Source organism: Pinus tabuliformis, chromosome 5_2 (assembly GCF_031772625.1).
Source record: "Pinus tabuliformis cultivar Carrire ecotype Pingquan chromosome 5_2, CPIR1, whole genome shotgun sequence".
In the NCBI taxonomy this organism is placed as follows: Eukaryota; Viridiplantae; Streptophyta; class Pinopsida; order Pinales; family Pinaceae; genus Pinus; species Pinus tabuliformis.
The window spans coordinates 279,043,879-279,066,925 of record NC_142306.1 but is presented as its reverse complement, the minus strand read 5'-3'; the positions used below and the strand labels follow the sequence as shown (position 1 = coordinate 279,066,925).

Here is a 23,047-nt window from a genome sequence, read left to right as displayed (position 1 = left end):
GCAATGTTTTTAAAGGTGGAAGACTTCTCAGGAGAGGTAAAAGACGCACAGTTCATTGTTGATGTTATTATAAAATATATTGAACAAATAGGACCTAACAGGGTGGTGCAAGTTATCACAGATAATGCACCAGTTTGCAAAGTTGTAGGTTTAATTATTGAGGGCAGGTATGACCACATCTTTTGGACACCCTGCATTGTCCATAATCTGAATCTGATCTTAGAGGAGATCAACAATAAAGTTCCATGGATAAAGGAAATCACAGGGGGAGCAAGGGAGATTGTTAAATTCATCACCAACCACCACCAATCTCAAGCAATATTTCAAGAGTACTCCAAATTAGAGTTGTTAAAATTTGTTGAGATAAGATATGCCTCAAAATTCCTAATGTTGCACCATCTTGTTGAGGTTAAGCAACCATTAGTTTCTATGGAAGTGAGTCAACTCTAGGTTGAGTGGAGACAATCAAATTCAGAGCAGGGATATATGGTGTGTAGATTGTGCCTTGATGAGGAGTGGTGGAGCAAGATAGATTTCTTGCTAAAGTTCACAACCCTTGCATTTGAGCTTCTTCGGAATGTTGACACTGACCAACCTTTCTTAGGATAGGTATATGAAGACATGGATACCATGGTTGAGAAAACTATGGAAATCATTTCACAAGAGTCTCCAAAACTTTTATTTCTTGATGATCATTTTGTTGATTTAGTTGAGAAAACCATTGTTGATAGGTGGAACAATTTCAACACTGCATTGAACACTTTAGCACATGCCTTGAACCCCAATTTTTATTATGAGGAGATTATTGCTCAAAGCAATGGGAAGAGGAAGGCACCCCATGAGGATAGAGAGGTGGCTAATGGGGTGAAAAAATCCCTTATGAGAATGTTTCCAACTCATCTACACTCGAAGGTGAAGGAAGAATCTGCGAGTTTTGTTGCAGGATTACATGATTATTCAGATATATCAGCTTTGGAGGAGAGAAGCACCATGAATCTAGTTAGGTGGTGGATATGTAATGGAGCAAATGGTGTACATTTGCAAAACCTTGCCATTCGTGTTCTTTCACAAGTGGCAAGCTCTTCATCAGTAGAAAGGAATTGGAGCACCTATGGTTTCATTCATTTTGTGAAGCACAACAGGTTGGGCTCACAACAGGCAAAGGATCTTGTTTATATGCACTTCCAACCTTCGCCTTGCATCTTGTAGGGGTCCAGAATATAGCAGTGGTCCTTCTAAAGAATGGGATGTGGATCCAGAAAGTCCTATTTGGAGCTATCTCTTATTGCCCTAAATATTGAGGACCGGGAGCCTGGAAGTGGAATTAGACAATCGTCTTCTTCAGCTTCACCATCCACTATTGAGCATGCTTCTGCTTCTATTTTTTATGAGGATTATGATGATGATGATTAGTCTTTAGTCTTTATAGTACTTGCAGCCTCATAGTCTTTATTGTACTTGCAACCTCATATATATAATAAAGGTTGATTTTGGATATTATGATATTGTTATTTTCATTATGTGATCATTCATGAGTAAATGTGATGTAAATTTAAAGACTTATAGTTTATGCATTGACATTGGACAATTCAATCATAATGTAATAAATAATAATGTATCATGTATGCTTTATGATTGCGCATAACAACCACTAATTTGGGCCTTTCTTGCCCTCCTTCCATCTTTGTTTGGGAATTTAATTTTGGGACTGAGTATTGGTGTGTTTTGCAGAAGTGTTTGACATACTTTTTGGTGTTTGCACGTGTTCCACTCTTTGGAAAATTTTGGGCAAGTTGGGCAAGTGAACTTCAAGACCTAGGGCCTAGGGGTTTGAAACTTTGATCTCCTAACCTTTCTTGTTTGAATGTTTTGCTTCAGCAAGAATTCAAATTCATAAGTGGTAAAAGACAATTTAAATTGGCCTAAAATTAATTCATAAGTTGCTTGACACATCAAGGAATAAATTGCATAAGTTGGGCAATCATAATTTGGCATGAATCTATGAGTTTTGGTCACTCTCTTTGAATTCTGATATAACAATGGTATTTGCATCATAAAAGGGCTAATCAACTCATAATTTCATATTGGCAAACTTGGTTTAACACTTGGGTTCATATTTCTCATATTTGGCAAGCATATGCATCTTGCATTTTGCATCTAGGAGGCTCTAAAGTGGTTTATCTATTGTTATAAAATCAATTGTGGTTCATTGAATATCTAACATAAGTCATCTATTTTTCATTGTTCTAATAGCTAAGTGTCGAAAAGGTTTATTTCATGGTTTATGTGCTATTGTGAAGAACATTGAGCTAACATTGTGTTTTCCTTGTGAGTTCATAATTCACATCTAATAAGCTCACTCTCCAAAGCACATTTATATCATAATCTAATAATCTGGATCACCTAAGTGAATTTTTAAGAGATCTCATTGAATATTGTTATCTTCTTGAGAGTTGTATCATTGGTTAAATGCTAATTGTATGAAAAGATTTAATCTCTTGGGTGATCTTTTGTTTTCATAATTGCGATAGAACTTTGGCAAATAGTGATCTCATATTGTCATTCTTGTTTCACTGCTTCTATCTATTTGTAAATGATAATCTCACATTAGCATTAGACTCTAAGTGTTCTTTACTTGAAGGCTTATAATATAATTGAGCATCTCTTGATAATTGGCTTTGAGTAATATTGGCATAAGATCATTGATAATTTTGTTCTGAAATCCTCATTGGCATTTACCTTGTTGAAATATCTTGGAAGATTTCTAATTTATTGGCATCTTGTATTGAGGATCATTGACTAATTGTTCTAAGTGGATAAGTGTCCTAATTGTCATTCATAGTTCATGTTTTAAGTGGATATCTATTGTGAACTCTATATTGATGAATCATTGTGAAAAGCATCTCTCTTATTCTTGACAAATCGCATCTTGTGGGTGTCTATTGTATCATGTTGGCACTTGTTTATTTGGCACATACTCTTGTGATTAAGATTGTCTCTTAGTTTCCATTAATAAGTACTTATTGTCATAATTGAAGTTTAATCATAACTATAGTACTTAACATAAACAATCACTCATTCATCTTGCATCTCATCCTAAGCTAGTCTTGCATTTAATAACTTACCTCCAAGCATAAGCTTGGTTGATAGAGAAAAGGACAACCTTTCTCACCTAGCTTGAGGAGCCTAGCACCTCTTTAGTGGTTAACACAGTGACCTTGCAGTCGTCAGACCTAGAGTCTCTGCAATGTCGAAGGCACTGAGTGGTTAGTACCTAAGGGGATGTATTGTTAATCAAGCCTTTGCTTGTTTCCCCTTGGCCTCTTTCTCATAACCTACTCTAGAGACTAGCTTCAAAATACTTAAGAGGAAGGATGCACCTAAAATAGGTTTCTAATTAAAAGTAACCAAGATTCTTGCATCACACCTAAGACTCAGGATTTACATAGCATATAGGATAGTTAAGCATTCGAGCAGCGATTGTTCATCTGCTTACTTGGTCTTTAATCGATATAAAGTAAGAAATTGACTTCATAAGGCACTGGTCCCACATCTAAATCTTGCTAAATCAATCAAGTGGCTAGGCCATTCAATCGTGTCTCCCGAACTCGTTGGTTGCCAACTTGTCTTGCATTTATATCTTCCATAGCGACTACCCCCCATATCATGTTGTTGGGAGACACCTAGAACGGAGAGGTCAGGGATCAAGGTGACAGCCCCTGACCTAAGTCGTTGTCCAACCATGCCTGTACAATTTGAGCAACAACACACCCCTTTGTGTAATAATAATATAAACTCCCAATTGCAATTCTCTGCCTTTTGTTGTCCACATTCACGTCTTCAATTCAAATATGGATTTAATAAAAATATTTCTAAATGGGTAATTTCTCTAATCTGTCCCATAAACATGCTCCATCTAAAACTTGGTGAACTTCTCATTGCCAACTCGAATTTTAGAAGAAATATTCTAATAAATTACTAAGCATCATCTCCTTGAAAGTTGCGGAAAATGACTTTAAAGAAATTTACACAGAGCCTAGGGGTTCATTGTAGCACATGACTTGTGCATTCCATTTCTAAAATCCACTCACTGGGAATTGGTTTTGGTCACTCCAATTAATCATCTAATGTTGTCTTCTTTCACAGTGGCAAAAATCTTCCTCTAACCATTCAATGAAAGACTTGAAATCTAGAAATAGTCATTTGATGTTGATCTGCTAGTGGAATCGATAAGCCTTTAACCAACTATTCTGCAGAAGTAGTCTTAGCACTTCATATCTTGCTTGACATTGTACAATGGTTTTGTTGAAACCATTAACGGAAATACAGAGGGGGTCCCTGGATGTAAATGTTTTTGAGCTAGGGGGTGCACAATTCACGAAACACTGCCACATCAACAAAAGTTGTTTGGAGAAATAGCTAATTGCAGACCCCCTCCCTTTGTTAAACTTCGAGCCAATAGGGGGGTGCGCAATTGAATAATGACATTTGATTTCTGGCCGCCAACACCCTCCGTTGAAAACTACAAGGGCTTTATTCTCTATGCTTCCACCATCAATTTCACCAAAATTCTGCAGCTCAACTGTATTTGTTGATTTGTGACATTTTGAGATGTCATTGTGGTATGGAAGTGTTTTAATATGTAAAACTCGGTCAACCAAAACCTCAAAAAATCTTGGCATTGATTGGATTTGATTACATTTGGGTTTAACCTGACAATTGGCAATTGAATTTTATGAAAACCCTTCATTCAACAGTTGGATATTTGGCTGGCAAATTCATGACTTCCCGTGGTTGTCTCCTTCATCAGAATTCGACACAATACTTGGCATTCCTCTTGCAATCCTGACACTTTAACGTTCTTCGGGGAAGGCACTTTAACTGCACATTCATATATTTTATTTGCATAGGATATATATCCCACATTTGTGAAATCAATATAATAATAATTCTTTATATGTGCTTTGCCCACAATGCCTCTCGACACATTGTGCAATTATAACGCCCCTTGTGGGCTCCTCCCTTGGGCTTGGCGCTTGTATATCGAGCTCTGACTTGGCTTGTGACTTTCAACCCTCGTTGAACTTGGATATTACCTTGGAGATTGGGCATATACCCAATATTTTTTTTAATAAAGAATGGTAACCCTACCTTCGGACCTTAGATCAGATATGGCCTTGAAAAAACCACATTTTTGCTCGAAATTGTTAAAATTTATAAAACTTTGCAAACGTCCCAAAGTCTAGCCTTAACATGGAAATTTTCAAAAAAAAATCGTAACACTTCAAAGGGTTCAAAAAATGTTACAACATCGGCTCTGACAGGGAACTGCTTTCCTCTGTGGGACGCAGATAACTCGTAGACCTGTGCCTTTCCGTTGGGTAATGGAGTCATGCCAAACCTTCAATCACTGTAACTCAACTTGTAATCTGCCATCTGACACATAACCTGAAAACTGTAACCACTGCAAACTCAAACTGATCTATAAAATTTGCTCCAGTCCCCTTCATGGAATCTGGTTCATAATTGTCATACATTTATCCAACGAATTTATGAAACCGCTGCTCCAAAACTGCATGTTATTCATCATTATCATAATCCATTTATGAGGAAAACATTCTGATATTTATAGCTAGCATATTTGTGCTTGCAACAGTCTTCAAATGTGCTTACAACAATCTTCATGACAACATCATGAATAGCTGCATTATCAGTCTTGTGATTTTCAAACAAATCGTAGATGTTGCATGGATTCATTAGTGCTGAATTCAAATGAGAAATATAATCTTCACTTGCATACCTCTGTTGGAGTGCCATATATAATTCTTGTTTTTTGAAAAACAACTGCCTTTGCCTTGGCCTTTTCCCAACCTGAAACTGCATCCTCTGCATCCATTGAGAGCTACCACACCGTGCATGGTAGTCGTGACATTTTCATGAGGCAATCTTCATGAGAAATTCCCAGCTTATGTGCATACGCATGAAACTTGATCACATGAATGACAACATCATCTTCTTATTCATCTTTGAATTTTGGCAGATTTGCTTGTCAATCTATATTTCATGATTTGGAAACTAGGAATACTTGAAAAACTTAGAAGAAGTCAAGTAAAAATATTTAAATTGTTGAAATCTGAAACCTTCGTACTTTTATCAAATCACACACTGTAATACTACATTTGTTGAAGCAACAAGAAACTAATCCCTACTGCATACTGAAATCTGAAAATAAACTTATTCAATCCCATACACCTTTACCTAACTGAGCTGAAACTGTACAGTGTTAACTTGTTAAGTGTAGTCTGACTTTCAATGTAACCACGTGAGAAATGGATTAGCTGACAGAGCACCTTGCATGCAAGCCGATAACATGACGAGAATATACAATGTGAACATTAAATTCCATGAGCTGCTTATACTTACAACCAAATTCTGGAGACTGCAACCTTTGTTGATGTCTAACACTTTTGATCACCACCAAGGGGAAGAAAGATATATTGCTAAAAGCAATCATTATAAGACCTTGACCGAACACATTAGTGAATGTAGTTGACATCTCGAACCAAAGGAGTCTGGAACCCATGGAATCGCCGAAAAAACAAAGTGAAGCCACTAGGTGAAAGAAATGCAAACAATATCAATTGTCTAGTCCTTGTTCACCAGCAAAGAATACATTTAGTCTTGATCATTCTCCAGGGAAAGATATCTTTTTTACTACGCTTCCCGACAACGGTGCCAAATGTTGTATCTGTTTCTGGAAGGCAGTCTATTGGTTGAGAAACTACGCCGAGAAACCAACTCAACCAACATTATGTGAAAATTTAATAACCTTGTAATTATAGGTTAATTACGCAAAAGGGCACGATCAAAAGATCATGCCCTTTCACCAAGAGGCACCCAGATGGTATATAAGCCAGGGGCCCTCCTATGTAACATCAACATTCAGTTATTTAACAATATATATCTATATATATATATATATATATATATATATATATATATCAATTATTGAGCATCTATGCTCCATCTGGTATCAGAGCCACTGATTCTCTGCCTGACATCACACAGCCCACTTCTGCTCAACCTCAGCGTGTCACTTATCTCCACTGCTACCTGCACATTGTCGTGACCGTCATGTCCACTATCGTTCAATTCTGTTGTGTTCCACCACTCTTCCCTGTTTCGGAATCGCTAAGTACTCAGTACCACTCCATCCGCTACGTCGTTTTCGTCGTGTCACTTCCTGTGTGTTCCCTAGGTGTCATTGTTTTCCTCGTGTTTGTTCTGTCCACGTCCTAGTCACTTTCCTTCGATCGTGTCCACATCCCTATCCTATCTACATTCCTATTCAACTTTTGACCGATCATTTTTCCACACCGTCGCTCTTCTCGTTGTGTCAACACAATTTTCTCCATTGCCAACTGACACCACGTCCATCGTTACCCTCGATAGTCGTCCCTTTCCTGATAGTCATGTCCTGTTGACCAATGTTCCTGCCTCTCTAACAGTCATGTCCCCCGCCACTATTTAATTCAACTAAATAGTTATACATAATTGATATATATTGTATGGTTATATAATTTTAGTTAATAAGTATACAATGATATAATTTTATTACATAATTATATTTAAAAAATAAAATTTAAAAAAAAAAAAATATATATATATATATATATATCTTTTGATTAAAAAAAAATAGTATTATTATTATATTATAATAAATTAATAATTAAAAAAAAAGGAAAAGAAATAAAAAATAGTATCAATTTAAGGAAGAAGGTTAAGTTGGATAAATATACACCACCACATACCCGATCAATGTTTGCATCTATGATGATCACTGATTTTAGTAAAAAATTGATAGATCTTGAGAATAAGGTTACTGGACATTCTAATGAAATCAAGGAGCTCTAGGATACAATGAAGAGAATAGAGAATCAACTCGAGCAGAATCATAACGAATTTAAAAAGGATCATGCAATCCTTTCAAATAAGGTGGATCGAAATCATAATGCAGCATCAATAGCTCATGATCAAGCAATGGCGATGTTGACCTGTATTTGTGACAAGTTGAAAATTACACCTGATCAAATACCCCAGAATAACGAAGCTATTCAACATCCAAATTCTTCGGATACATCAAACTCATCAGAGTCACATCAAATCCCTGAGTCTCCAAAAGCATCGTCCATGCCCAATCAACAAAATAGTAACACGAATTTTCAAAATATGCAGCTTTGGAATCAATACTCAAATATCTAGTTCTTGAATTAATACCCCTTCTTCACTCCACCAATTGCTTCATATCAACAAAGAGCAAAACTTGAGCTCTCCAAATTTGATGGTAACGAGAAATACAGTTTTGCATGGTTCAATAACACAGAAGATTATTTCGAAATTTACGATATTGACAATGATGATGAAAAGATCAAGCATGCATTCATGCAAATGGAAGGCGAAGCATATAGTTGGTATATGTGGTGGAAAAAAACAACACACGTTATCAGTTGGAAGAAATTCAAAAATGCATTCTTTAGGAGGTTCCAAGGTGTCAAAGAAGAAGAGTTCTTCGCAGCACTCATCAGGTTGCAACAAAAGGAGATGTGGTTGAATACACTAGAGAATGGGAAACTCTAGCTACATGAGTACATGGGTTATCAGAGACCCATCTTATTCAATCATACATCACGGGATTTAAACCACATCTCCAGGATGAGCTTAAGCTTCATGACATCACTTCTATAGAAGAAGCAAGATAAAAAGCAAAAGTTACAAAAAAAAAGCTCAAAAAGATACAATGGTCAAAAGTTGAAAGAGTATATTCGAGACGAAGATTTCCCCAAACTGCTAACGTGGATAATACGAAATATGTTCCACCACATCTACATGAAGGATAAAAAAACTAATTTGGAAATGCAAAGAATGTAAGAGGGTAAGTGCAAACGTGGTGCCAAAAAATGGGATTCTAAACATAAATGTGCTAAGGGAAAAGAGACCAAGAACCTGTATAGATGTGAAGCAACTAATGATTTAGACAGTGAAGAATCAGAAGTAGAAGAAGTTGAAGATTCTCCACAATTTTCTCCAGAATCAGATAACAAGAATATTTCGTAAATGTCATTATCAGCAATGACAGCTATATCTCAACCCCAGACATTAAAGTTAGAAGGACATATCAAAAAGAGCAATGTAATGGTTCTAAAAGATACAGGAAGCACCCACAATATTTTGGACTCAAATATGGCGAAAAGGCTCAACATTTTTGCGTATCCCATGCCCAACATGTAAGTGATGGTAGTTGATGGAAAGAAAATTGAAAAGGTAGGGAAATGCCATAAATTCAAATTACAGATTCAGGACTACAATCTAGAATCTTTGTTCTACACTATACCATTAGGATGAGTGGATGTGGTCCTAAGTATCCAGTGGCTACAAACCCTAGGCACTTACACTGCCAACCATCAAAAGCAATTTATAAAGTTTAGATGGGACGAGCAAAAATACAAGTTATATGGGTTCCAACCTCCTCGGAATCAAATTGTATCATTGTACAAGATGATGAAGTTGATTCAGACGGGAGCACCAGCATATGTAGTGTAGTGTCATTAGATGGAGATTTTGGCTTCAAGATTGATAAGTGAAGAAACGCCTGAAGTTCAAAAACTACCACCTAAAGTTCAAGAATTGATCCAAAAACACAAAAAGGTGTTCCAAGATCTTCCTATGAAGATGTCACATGAAAGACAAACTGAGAACATAATCGAAGTCAAATCTGGTAGCATCGGATGTGCTCTAAGTCTCAAATTTTGACTTCGATTATGTTCTAATGAAAGGGAAACTGAGAGACTTGATTTCTGGTAGCATCGGATGTGCTCTAAGTCTCAAATTTTGCAAGGAGGCTTGGGCACATGTATTCCAAAGAACCCAAAAAGCGTTTTGGAAAGTTCCACCCAAAAGAAATTTTATTAAAATAATTAATTATTTTTAATGGGACCCTAAGTCTAAACTTAGGAAAATAAAATAATTAATGAGTATTAATCTAACTATGGGTGTAACTTCTAGAAGAAGACGAGGATCAAGCAAAAATGATCTTAGCCATTGATTAGCTTCTAACCTGGGTCGTTGAATGTCAACGAGGAGATTATTTAAGGAACCTTGAGGGTCATTTGGAAAACACACATAGAGTTGATCAGTTAAATCGAATTGCTGAAGCTAGAGGCAGCGCAGTAATTTGTAGTGACCACGCAGAGAGGGGCATAGAGAGTTTTACCTGGAGGATCTTCTCCGGAGCCAAGAATACTCAGCAAAGAGGCAGAGAGACACACAGAGGAGGCAGCACAAATAGCAGAGAGGGTGATGCACAAGAAGGGATCACGCAGAGCAGCGCAGTAGCTTCCAACGCAGAAATCCGAGGTTGCTGGGGAAGCTGACGTTTCTAAACCGAGAGGGCTGGAATAGGCTTCTAAGGGAAAACCGATTCCCAGATGAGCTGACGCAAGGTCCACGCAGGGGCAGCGCAAAAGTAGTCGAGGAACTTGTGGTTTAGCTCCCGGATCAGCCGGGACTTGCAGTGTAGAGTGAGATAATCTCATTTATTTCTTCTGCCAAGTGATTTTCTCTGTAACTGGATTGTCGGGTGGGCATCCAGCAATTGCATTCAGGAAATACTTATGCTTAATAATAAAATCCTCTGATTTGTTGCACCAGCTTTCCCGCATTGGGTTTTTGTGGGGACGTTTGTCCAAAAACAACTGTCATTTGTGTGTATCTTTCTCTATTGTTCAGTTTCTTGTTTCGGCATATTATTTAAATGGTGTAGGCTGCAGTGTATGTATTTTGATGTTTTCCGTAGGAAACTGCAAATAACTTGTTGTAAATCTGAGAAGTAGAAGAAATATCATTAGTGTTGCAGTAGGAATTTCTGGGTTTAAGGAACTTTCACATGGTATCAAGGCAATGCGGGTGAAGCAAGAAGAACAGTGCCGGAGAACCCAGCGCTGACCAGGAAAGGAGATCGAAATAGCTGCAAAAGGTAGCAGTTCAAACACCCAGAGGGGTTTGCGCAGTCCAAGCCGAAGGGCTGAATTTCGAGGCAATCTCTCTGTGAGTGAGTCGATAGAGAGAAGGGCTTCTAGATCGAAATCTTGACGTGCAGAGGGAGCAGCGATGAGCCTCAGCATGAGAAAAGGTTGGTGGGACGCAGATTTTCAGCAGGCAGATTACTGGGCTGAAAGATGTCAGAAGAGAGAGGAGAAGCACAGTGAGGGAATTATTCCTCAAGAGACTTCCTGCCAAGAAGTTTGTTTTCTTATTGGCTGAGCAGCAGCAGTAAGAAGCAAAGAGGAGCAATTCGACATTTTCGTGGCAAAGATAGCAACCAGTGGGCTGAGAGATCGGGACAGGTTGGATGGAGCATCCAACTACGTCATCTGGAAGGCAAGAATGTCATTTCGTCTAGATGAGCATGCTCTCAAGACCTATGTCGACAGCGTGCTGGCTGAGCCTACAAATCCAGATCCGTTGAAGAAGTACAAGGCAGAAATGGTGAAGGCAAAGAGAATGATCCTCGACGGAGTGAAGGATCATGTAGTCTGTCACATCACTAGTAAAGGGATTACTAAGGAGATGTGGGATGTGTTGTCTACGTTGTAACAGGGATCTTTCGGGCAGCGGAAGATGTACTTAGAGAAGAAACTGAGATCTGCGGAGATGCAGAAGGGGGAGTGCATAGATCCGTTCCTCATGAAGCTTCAGGAGATCTGTGATGAATTAGCAGTTGTGGGGTCTACACCTCAAGGTTCCGAGATGGTGAGACTGGCCCTAAACTCAGTGCCAGAGGAGTGGCAAGTCTTCGTCCAAAGCATCTTCGGCAGGGAAGCTTTGCCAGACTAGGATAGTATGTTGGCAACGCTCAAGCAAGAGGAGTTGAGGAGAGACTTGGTCAAGTGTAAACTTGACAGAAGTAGCAGCAATGGGTCGAAGCCCAAGGAGGAGGATGAAAATGCAGCCCTTGCATCGAAGGGGCAGCAAAAGCAGCGAAGGCAGAAGAAGGATGTCTCGAAGATTAAATGCTTCAGGTGTGGTGAAATGGGTCACTACGCAATACAGTGTCCTCTCAGGAAGAAGGACAAAGATGAGAAGTACGATCCAAAGGTTGCACTCGCAGAGATCGAGAAGGAGTTTCCCATGACAACTAAGATACCTCCACGAGGGAGGTGGGCTGATTTGGAGCTATAGTTTGAAAGAGCTACAGATGGGCAGGATCCTTGAGGAGTCCACCTCTCAGATCAATACCTTGCTACAGGAGCCCAGATTAGTAGTAGCAAGATGGCCGAAGTGTCAGATGGTGAAGATGAGTGTTGAAGCGACAGGTGCAGTGGCTAGAATGCCAAGTGTGGGCAACATAGTGCAGAGTTGCAACAGAGCAAGGTGGCACAGTGTAGTAGCAGCAGCAACGCAGTGGCTTCAGAGGGATAGTGTGGGACTAGCAGCAATCAGATCTTTAGCATCGAGATGCATCTATGTTGAACACTTGTTAAGTAATTTAGGATGTTTTTCCATTGCTAATGTAGTAGCAGCAGCCGTTTGCAGTGTAGGGGCCAATGTTACTTGGGAGCGGGAGCGGAAGCGGGGAGCGGGAGCGGAAGCGGGAGCGGGAGCGACCATTTTCAGAAGCTCCTGGTTTGGGAGCGAATCCCGGAGCGATTTTTTAAAAATATATATATTTTTTATATTTTTTAATTTTTGATACATATATGTCAACAAAAACATGTAGAATGATGAATTAGATATAAAAAACATAAAAAAGCATAGATTGAACCATATAACAACAATCATCTAGAAGTTATAATCTTCATCAACCACGTCCGCAAGTTAGTAACATAGTAACATACAACATATTGAGTCTCGTGATTCATCAATCTTAAAGTTTCAAGCTTTCAAAATTCAATATATAACATTTATCATCATTGATCACCAAAGTTGTACTTGTAAGCTAAGTGTAACCATTACAACAAATAATATCTAACATGAAATGAAATGTTATAAAATGAAATGAAATGAAACAACTTTCAACTTTCATGAAGCATCATATTCATAATTCATTACTAATGAGTTATAATTGCCAACTTCAAACTTAAATTGTCATATATTGTTTAAAAAAATATCATAATAAATATGAAAGAGTCAATAGTTATAAAAGCTACTAGAAACTAGAAAAGAGAAGTAAATCTATTATCTATTTCTTATGCTTGGGCCTCTTGCCACCACGAGAAATGTCTAATTTTTTAGTCTTGTTGCAAAATCAGGATCTTTGTCATTAATATCACCCTCCAAGCATTAATATCCAGAGGTATCTTTGTCATTACCTTTGTATCTGTATAGGGATCTTTGTCATTAATATCACCCTCTAAGCATTAACATAAGATAGAAAAAGCATAGCATGTCAAGTCAAGATTTTGTTTGAGTGATGCGTACATTTTTAGAAGGGTCATGATAGAGGAGTTCGACAACCAATGTCACTAACATCAAGGTACATAGAGGGATTGGTACTCTTGATTAAATATGAGTTCCATACCCTAATACATGACAAAATTCAATGGAAACATTGCAATCCCCCAATCCTGAAATCCTGAAAAACTGATAAGTCTGCTGGATTTTGAATGAAATCTAAAATTCTACTTTCTCCATATGAAATCCAATGAGGACGAAACCACTCTCAAACATCCTGAGTCATTTCATGGTAATGTTAAAAATTTAAGTAAAAGGATGAAAATGAAAATTAAAGAAAATGTCACTTTTACTTTAAGAATTTAACATTACCATGAATAGCATATCAATACTAGGACCTAGACTTGATCATTAAGTTGCCCCACTCAAAAACTATTTGTTTCTTTCAAAAAAAATTGCATTTCGAACATTACTACAAAAAAAAAAATGCAAAAAAGGCAAAACGCTCCCGAAAAGGCAGGGAGCGAAATTTTTTTTAGGGAGCGCGCTCCCGAAATCGCTTTTTCGGGAGCGATTTCGGGAGCGCGCTCCCGACCCGCTCCCGAGTCGCTCCCGCCCGGAGCGCGGATCGGGAGCGGGAGCGAGGGGGGGGGGGGGGCGCTCCCCCGCAACACTGGTAGGGGCAATTGGCAGTGCCAGTGCCAGCAGCAGCGATCCAGAAATTCAGAGAGAGTTGCAGTATGGATGCAGTGTTGACAGTGGCAGGGTCAGCAGTAGTACAGATGCAGCATTTGCGCAGTAGTTGGTGGACAACATGTCAAACATCAACAACGCAAAGGACGATGTTATGAAGTCAGGGTGATGCTTCAATGGGAGGCATTGCTAGAGCACATTCCTCGCTAAGAGGGAGTGTTGATTTCCGGTAGCATCAAATGTGTTCTAAGTCTCAAATTTTGCAGGGAGGCTTGGGCACATATATTCCAAAGAACCCAGAAAGCGTTTTGGGAAATTCCACCCAAAAATTGTTTCAATAATATTATTATTTATTTTTAATGGGACCCTAAGTCTAAACTTGGGAAAATAAAATAATTAATGAGTAGTAATCTAACTATGGGTGTAACTTCTAGAAGAAGACGAGGATCAAGAAGAAATGATCTTAGCCATTGATTAGCTTCTAATCTAGGTCGTTGAATGTCAACGAGGAGATTATTTAAGGAAGCTTGAGGGTCATTTGGAAAACACACAAAGAGTTGATCAGTCAGATCGAATTGCTGAAGCTAGACATAGCACAGTGATTTGTAGTGATCGTGCAGAAAGGGGCAGAGAGAGTTTTGGCTGGAGGATCTTCTCCAGAGCCAAGAATACTTAGCAGCGAGGCAGAGAGACACACAGCCAAGGCAATGCAGAAGGTAGAGAGGGTGACACAGAGCCAAGAAGGGCTCACGCAGGCCCCACACAAAGCAGCGCAAAAGTCCGAGGTTGCTGCGGACGCAGACGTTTCTGAGCCGAGAGGGCTGGAATAGACTTCTAAGGACAAATCGATTCCCAGTTGAGCTGATGCAGGGCCTTAGAGGCTGACGTAGGAGCAGCGCAGAAGTAGTCGGGGAACTCATGGTTCAGCGGTCGGATCAGCCGAGATTTGCAATGTAGAGTGAGGTAATCTCACCAATTTCTTTTGCCAACTGATTTTCTCTGTAACTGGATTGTTGGGAGGGCATCCAGCAATTGTATTAAAAAATACTTATACTTTATAATAAAACCCTCAGATCTGTTGCACCAGTTTTGCCACATTGGGTTTTTCCGAGGACATTTGTCCAAAAACAACTGTGTCATTTGTGTGTATCTCTCTATTGTTCAATTTCTTGTTTCGGCATATTATTTAAATGGTGTAGGTTGTAGTGTATGTATTTCGATGTTTGTCGTAAGAAACTGCAAATAACTTGTTCATGTAAATCTAACAAGTAGAAGAAATATCATCAGCGTTGCAGTAGGAATTTCTGGGTTTAAGGAATTTTCACACTTCCTCTATTTCGAATGCTTGAATGAATGCTCTCCAAGTGAGGCCAAGTCCTCCTTTATATCGTGATTTGCTCCTGAAAATAAGTTGACTTGTCATTATGCCTAGCCCAACATCTCCATCTAGAACAATCTATATCTTCTTTGGAAGGCCGACTTGTTTGAGTACTTCTGACAAGGTCTTGGAGGGTCATTTGACTCTTATAATGACTCAAATACATATGTAACATGCCCAAGAAGGGTTTGTCATAGATGACAAAGACGTATTTTACTTTATGACTTAATGACCAATCCTGAGAGCTCACAATGGGAGTTGGATCTATAAAAATAAAATTCCTTGAGCACAAAACCCATGACTCAAGCATAACATAAATAATTTTATTTTTCTTCTTTACATCAATTACATAAAATCATGATTACACATGTCATTATGAAGACTGAACCTAGTTACATATTTGAACATTTTTGGAAGAAATATTCTAATAAATTATTGAGCATCATCTCCTTGAAAGTGGCAGAAAATGACTTTGAAGAAATTTACACAAAGCCTGGGGCTTCATTGCAGCGCGTGACTTGTGCATTCCACTTCTAAAATCCACTCACTGGGAATTGGTTTTGGTCACTCCAATTAAACATCTAACGTTGTCTTCTTTCACAGTGGCAAAAATCTTCCTTTGACCATTCAATGAAAGACTTGAAATCTAGAAATAGTGAGTTGATGTTGATCTGCAATTATATCACCCCTTGTGGGCTCCTCCCTTCGGCTGGGCACTTGTATATCGAGCTCCAACTTGGCCTACGACTTTCGACCCTCGTTGAACTTGGATATTACCTTGGAGATTGGGCATCTGCCCAATATTTCTTTTAATAAAGAATGGTAACTCTGCCTTCAGACCAAAGACCACATATAGCCTTGAAAAAACCACATTTTTGCACAAAATTGTTAAAATTTATAAAATTTTGCAAATGTCCCAAAGTCTGCCAGGGCAAACTGGAAAATTTCAAAAAAAAAATTGTAACACTTCAAAGGGGTCAAAAAATGTTACGACAAGTATGGTCATGTTGAAACAACATTGTTACACACAAAAGTGGGTGACCCTCTAGGAGAAATTTTTTCTCCAAAAATTTTCTCCCACACTTCACATCCAGTTAACCAGCCAACAACCCCTCATAACCACCACTAGTCGATGACAACATGCCATTCTATCTATGCCACCTACATTAGTCGTATACCTTCTCACCCATCCGAGAAGAGCACATGGACGTAGGTGGGCTTCCGATCAAAAGGTATTTTATTCATTTTACACTTGGGTGCTTATGCATGTTTATATTTGGGCTTTTGATATGGATTATGGGGTGACCTCGAAGAAGGACAAGTTTTGACCGTGATCTTGTTCCATCACCTTAAATAGGAGGGGCACTACTCGTGAAGCCTTCATTGAGATAACATGTTCCATCTATCCTTATTCCATACTTACCACTTTCCATCTTACATTACAAGCACCATGTTCCACCTCCATTCTTCACGTTCAGCTGACCATTGGATCTCTGGGATTTGACACCCATACATCCACATACCTGGGTAGGGACCGGAACTTTTCCCTAGGAGGTTGATGCAACTAAAAGAAAAAAGAAAGACCATAAGATGGCCACAAGAAAAATAAAAGAAAGAGTATCAAAATGCAAAGGTGGTCAGAACATACACATTAGCATGTGACCAAAAGCCTAGCATGAGCTCTACCTAACTCATTATGCCCATCACCCAGTTCCTGAGCACATGTTACTCTATTAAATCATAAAAAGGAACCATTGCATGTCCCAACCCCAATGGGCAATGATCTGCATCATCATTAAGGGGTAATAAAATTGCTACATATCATACAAAGCAAGCTCTAACCCTTTGAGCTATGAGCAGTGATACAAAGAAAAATCAAGCAAAAGTAAAAGGCACCCAAGAGGGGTGGAAAAACAAAGGTCGAGTTGATAACTCATGCTGGTCCCTTTGACCATGGCACTTGGCCATGAAGTTTTTTTCCCTTTGTACCATCATTATTCACTAACACTTATCAATTGATTAAACGTAAAGTAATTTTAATTAGAACCAGTGGATGACATGGCAGGGCTAACTGGCCTTGGTGCTCACTCAACATCACTCTAGGGATGACACATACAACTAGGGTGCCACATCATCTGCAGACTGCCATGTATCAATAGTATGGTCATGTTGAAATGGCATTGTTGCCCTCCAAATGGTGACCCTATAGGAGAAACTTTTTCTCCCACACATCGCATTGAACCAGCCAACCAGCAACCCCTAACAGCCACCACGATCCGATGATGACGTGTCATTCTATCTCCGCGTACCTTCTCCCCCATCCGACAAGAGCACATGGACGAAGGTGGGCTTCCAATCAAAAGGTATTTTATTCATTTTGCAATCGGGTGCTTGTGCTTGTGCTTGTTTATATTTGGCCTTTTGATATCGATTATGGGGTGACCTAGAAGAAGGAGGGTTTTTGAATGTGATCTTGTTCCCTCACCTTAAATAGGGGGTTAATCTTCAACCCTAATCCAAAGGGACATCACCTAATGGCCCAATGTGTATAAGAAGGGCACTACTGGGGAAACCTTGATTAAGATAGTGTGTTCCATCTATCCCTATTCCATACTTACCACTTCCATCTTACATTATAAACCCTTGTTCCACCTCCATTCTTCGGGTTCAACTGACCATTAGTTCTCTAGGATTTGGCACCCATACATACACAAACTTGGGTAGGGCTCGAAACTTTGCCTTAGGAGGTTGATGCAGCTAAAAGAATAGGAAAGAGCATAAAATGGACACAACCAAAATAAAACAAAAAATATCAAAATGCAAAAGATGGTCGAGACATACACATTAGCATGTGGGCAAAAGCCTAGCATGAGCTCTACCTCACTCATTATGCCCATTGTTGAGAAATCTAGGGAAGCTTAGTTAGGGCTTATTTAATTTGATTTCTCTTAACATTGATAGTTGCTTGTGACATTCTTATTAGATTCTTATTATTATTATTATTATGTTCTTGTTCATTAAATAGCTACCAAAACATGAAGATCATCAAGGACAAATGGACACCAGATGTAGGCACTCAACCAAGGTAAAACCCCTATGAAGGGGAAAACCCAGTCAAACTCTTCCACTGGGAGATTCAAATCCAATTGAGGCAACCAAGACCATAGACTCCCTACATCCACCAAGTCAGACTCCATGTAACTGAATCAACTTTCTAGCTCCTTCCTTCACTTGTCAACATAAGTCTGCTCTTCAACAAGAATTTTGGTCTTCTCTGCATTCCTAAGGCTTGATTTGTACCTTCATTCCTGCAACATGTCTTGCTTGTCTTACACTTGTAACAGAATCTCAGTTTCCAAACATTACTTCCTTTTCTATTACAATTCCTTTCCTTGTAACTATGAAAAACTTTTAACTTGGACACCTTTGTACCACCTTCTTCACTTGAGAATTGCAGATTGACTTCATGTATGTGCAGCTTCTCTAATAGGTCGAATAGCACTTGTATATATACTCTTCTTGTGTGAGGACGTGTCCCTTCAATGAGGTGGACTACAAGAAGATGGAGTCGACTTGGTAGATGGAGGTTTATTAAATATAAAAACATATTTTCTTCTTTAACATGAGAAACCCAAGAAAGCTCATTTACATAATGAATATGACTTTGAATTTTGACACAAACCTAGAAGCCTTCAAAGGAGGCTTTTGACCTAGAAACAAACAAAACATGAAACCCATGCTTAATAATAATTTTCTTTTTCTTTCTTTTAACAAATACATTACATCATGACTCGAATATAATTATGAAGACCGACACTAGTTACATTCTTCAACGCTCGCTCTTAACTAGGGAGGCCATAATTATACATATGTAGACATGTACATAGATGAACTCAAAATGATATGTTCTACGAAGATTCACAACACACACAGTGCTACAGATTAGATACTTGACCAAGGTATCTAACCGGTTGGGACTAAGGTGTGTTCCAAGATTTAGCCACTATAGGTACCATTAGACTTCAATGCTAACACCAACCCAGGGATCTAGGTATCATATCCAAGGTCAGAGCTCCACAAGACCAACGATACCCTCCCTACTTTGGGATCTAGACATCATCACAGGTCAGCCAAATATCCTCCCAAGCATCTTCTCGCCGCAAGATGCTTCATCTCTCGTTATCAACTAAATCAAATATATCCACCAGTCCAAGCATGCTTGAAAAGTGTTCAACCTTCTTATGGAGAGATCCCACATAATCACAACCCCAATTAGAAATAAACTTTCAATATATATATATAACACAAACCTTCAGGGTCTTCAAATATTTTGATGTTGCTTAGATCATCATCATATTACCCAAACACATCTTCGTCAAAAGCTTTCTTCTTTAACTTCTACAACAGCACCAAACTCATCCTCTGCAATTTTTTCCAAAAACATCCAAGTCTTGTTCATTAATCATGAATATCCTTCTGTAGTGCTTTAGTTATTCTCTGATCTCAATCATCCTTACGATCTTTATATCAAGTTATCAACTAAAGGAGTTTATCTTTTAGACCAAGCTCCCTCTCAACTAGGGTAATATACATTTTTCATTTATCCAAGTTTCTTCATAATTAGGGAATAAGTCCATCAACAATTTTATTCTTCCAGCCACACAGACTCTTTCTTTCGCATCATCATTTCATCGGAGAACTTCAACCTTCTAGAACATCATTCCTTCTATTCATACTTGGCAACAAGATTATCAATAATGTATACTTCAAGATTCTTACAACTCCCTCTTTCCATCATGCTCAATCATCATTATTAATTCATCAACAAGTGTGATGTAGGAAAGCATCTTCAACACCTTGAAGACTATGTACCTGCAAGTCTTTAATAAGTTCAACCAAGTACAAATATATAGGAATTAGCATGTTATTATAATGGAAGCATCAAAATAATTAAATTTTTAGATATCCAAAACCTAAACCTAGTTAGGTTGACAATCAAGGGTTACATCTTTCATACCCTAGACTTTTGATAGTAATTTATTCTAGGGTTTTGTCACAAACCCTAGTTTCTATTAAAGACTAAAGCTTTAGATATCAATATTAGGTTAGAATTACAATCATAACAAAATCATTTTACATCTAGGGTTTCATCATCATGCCCTAGAAACTTATATCAATCTTTACTAGGATTTTGTCGTAAACCCTAGACACAAACATCAAGACTTCAATGTTAGATATACAACAATTCGACCAAGATAGGGTTTCAAATATACGGAAGCACATATATCTAGGATTTCATTCCTAGGATCTTTCATTATTACAAGGGTTTCTCCATAAACCCTAATTCACCAAAGCCTAAAAATCTAGGGTTTCATCATTAATCTAGAAATCAACAACAAACCCTAAAAGGCTAGGGTTTCATACATTAAGAGATTAGGATTTCTTTATTAGCAAACTATAAGTAGAATAGGGTTTTATCATTATCGTCAACATACCCTAAGCATCAAAAGGTTAGAGTTTCACAGTGAACCCTAAAGGTTAGGGTTTTATCAAAGTAAACAAACAATAGTAAGACGAGGGTAGATTATATCAAGAGATTAATCATCCTAACAAGAATCTTTATAAAACCCTAAACATAAGATAGTTAGTAATACAAGGCAAATTTCAAAATAATCGTACCTTAAAATTCTTGTGGTCTCAGACATACCTTCAGTTGCTCCTTTTACAAACCTTATTGAAGGGCTCCCTCTGAATTATGACAGCATCTTCATGGTTCATTTCCTTGTAAGTCAACTTGTGCCCAAGGATCCAACTTGGTTTACAAAGTCACCATTCTTAATATATATCTGCAATATTTATTGATAAGCACAACCAAAATATACAAGTATAATAACACAAAGATTATCTAGGGTTTTTATTGCCTTTTAGAGAATGAATTCCAAGGGATTTTGAGCCCTAACTAGCTCTAGGGATATGATGTCAAAACCTAGACATCAATCAATTTCATTCTTACTAAGTTTGCCATATATCTTGGACTATTTATAAACCCTAGATATTATGAGATAGAGTCTCTAAGAAATAACAAGCGAATGAGGTTTTCATATATATACTATCTAGGTTTTATAATTCTAGATATTCACAACCTTTAACACAATGAGAACTTGCCAACCTAAGCAATTAAATATTTCATGTTAGACTTTTAAATAAACATGCTAGACATACCTCAAGATTACATACCTTTGTTTTTGATGTTCAATTGAGCTTGTCATTCTTTTTTGCAAACTGAAAACATATTATTAGATGACAAAAACATAAAGAATAATATTGATACTTACTTCTTGTTCCATTCCAAAAATGCTAGATGCTTTCTCGAGTGAGCTGCTACAAGTCTTTAAATAGACTTCTCCTTTCACTGATATAGGCTGCTTCTCAATAGTTGTTGTAGGATGTAAAAGTTGTTACAGGACTGGAGTAGGCAAACACTGATATTTCTTTTGATTCTTTGAGTCGGCTATTGTGGTAACTCAGCCTTCCTATATATATATATATATATATATATATATATATATATATGCACAGATCTGCATCCTTTTACAGGAGCCTCAGCTCTTTTTTCAGGTGACTGTAACTTTGTAATAGTTCTCTTAAGTAGAACTCCATAGCCTCTAAACAACTCGGCCCTCTTTTATTCCTTGACTTCTGTGGAGATGTGGATTTATAACAGGCCTACAATGCTTTTTAAATAACTCGGTCCTAGTCCCTTGCAATACCTTTGACACAACTTCAAATTTGATTGATGACTGGACTTCAATTTCGACTTTGGATTACTTGTCACAGAACTGCAATTTCGAATCACAGTCATATGCTTGCAACTTCGAAATACAGAACTGTAATTTGCAACTTCTTTTAAATGATCTAAATATTGCCTTTATTCAGTTCGGTCTTGGTTCCTTTTTATAAGTAGACTCTTCGTTGGGTATTAGGACTATTTTTAGTCCATAAAAGATACCTTGTGACTTCAGGATTAGGTCATCCTAATTATGCACAGAACTTTTGAAATTTTGAGATGACACATAACTTCAATCTCCTTTATAGGATACTCCGCTTGTCTAGGCATATAGACCATCTTTTTGAATTCCTAAAATGATGCTACTCAGTTTCCTTTATAGGCCCAGGTCTGTGGCCTAATTGCAGAGGTGTTTGTCTTACAAAGTTGCTCAGAATGCTCGACACTTCTTCTAAAAAGTTCGGCTTTAGGGATTAATGCAAATAATTCTTCTTTCTTCATACATCTGTGATCTTCAGGCTGCCCTCATGCTTTTGTCCTTAGCTCTGATACCATGTTGAGAAATCTAGGGCAGCTTAGTTAGGGCTTATTTCATTTGATTTCCCTTAACTTTGATAGTTGCTTGAGACATTCCTATTAGATTCTTCTTCTTCTTCTTCTTCTTCTTCTTCTTATTATTATTATTATTATTATTATTATGTTCTTGTTCATCAAACAGCTACCAAAACATGAATATCATT

The 23,047-nt window shown here is 38.0% G+C and overlaps 1 protein-coding gene across 4 annotated transcripts in view; it reads right to left on the bottom strand.

Moving 5' to 3' along the window:
- Window positions 1-23,047, bottom strand: part of LOC149158601 (uncharacterized) — a 384,530-nt gene that overhangs the window by 159,307 nt on the left and 202,176 nt on the right. For 2 of the 4 annotated variants that reach the window (XM_089436264.1, XM_089436265.1), the window contains exon 6: window positions 5,801-5,902. The exons of the other annotated variants lie outside the window; for them this stretch is intronic. In XM_089436264.1, coding sequence (XP_089292390.1) covers window positions 5,801-5,902 — 102 coding nt within the window. The remainder of the gene's footprint in view (window positions 1-5,800; window positions 5,903-23,047) is intronic. 4 annotated transcript variants of the gene reach the window in all.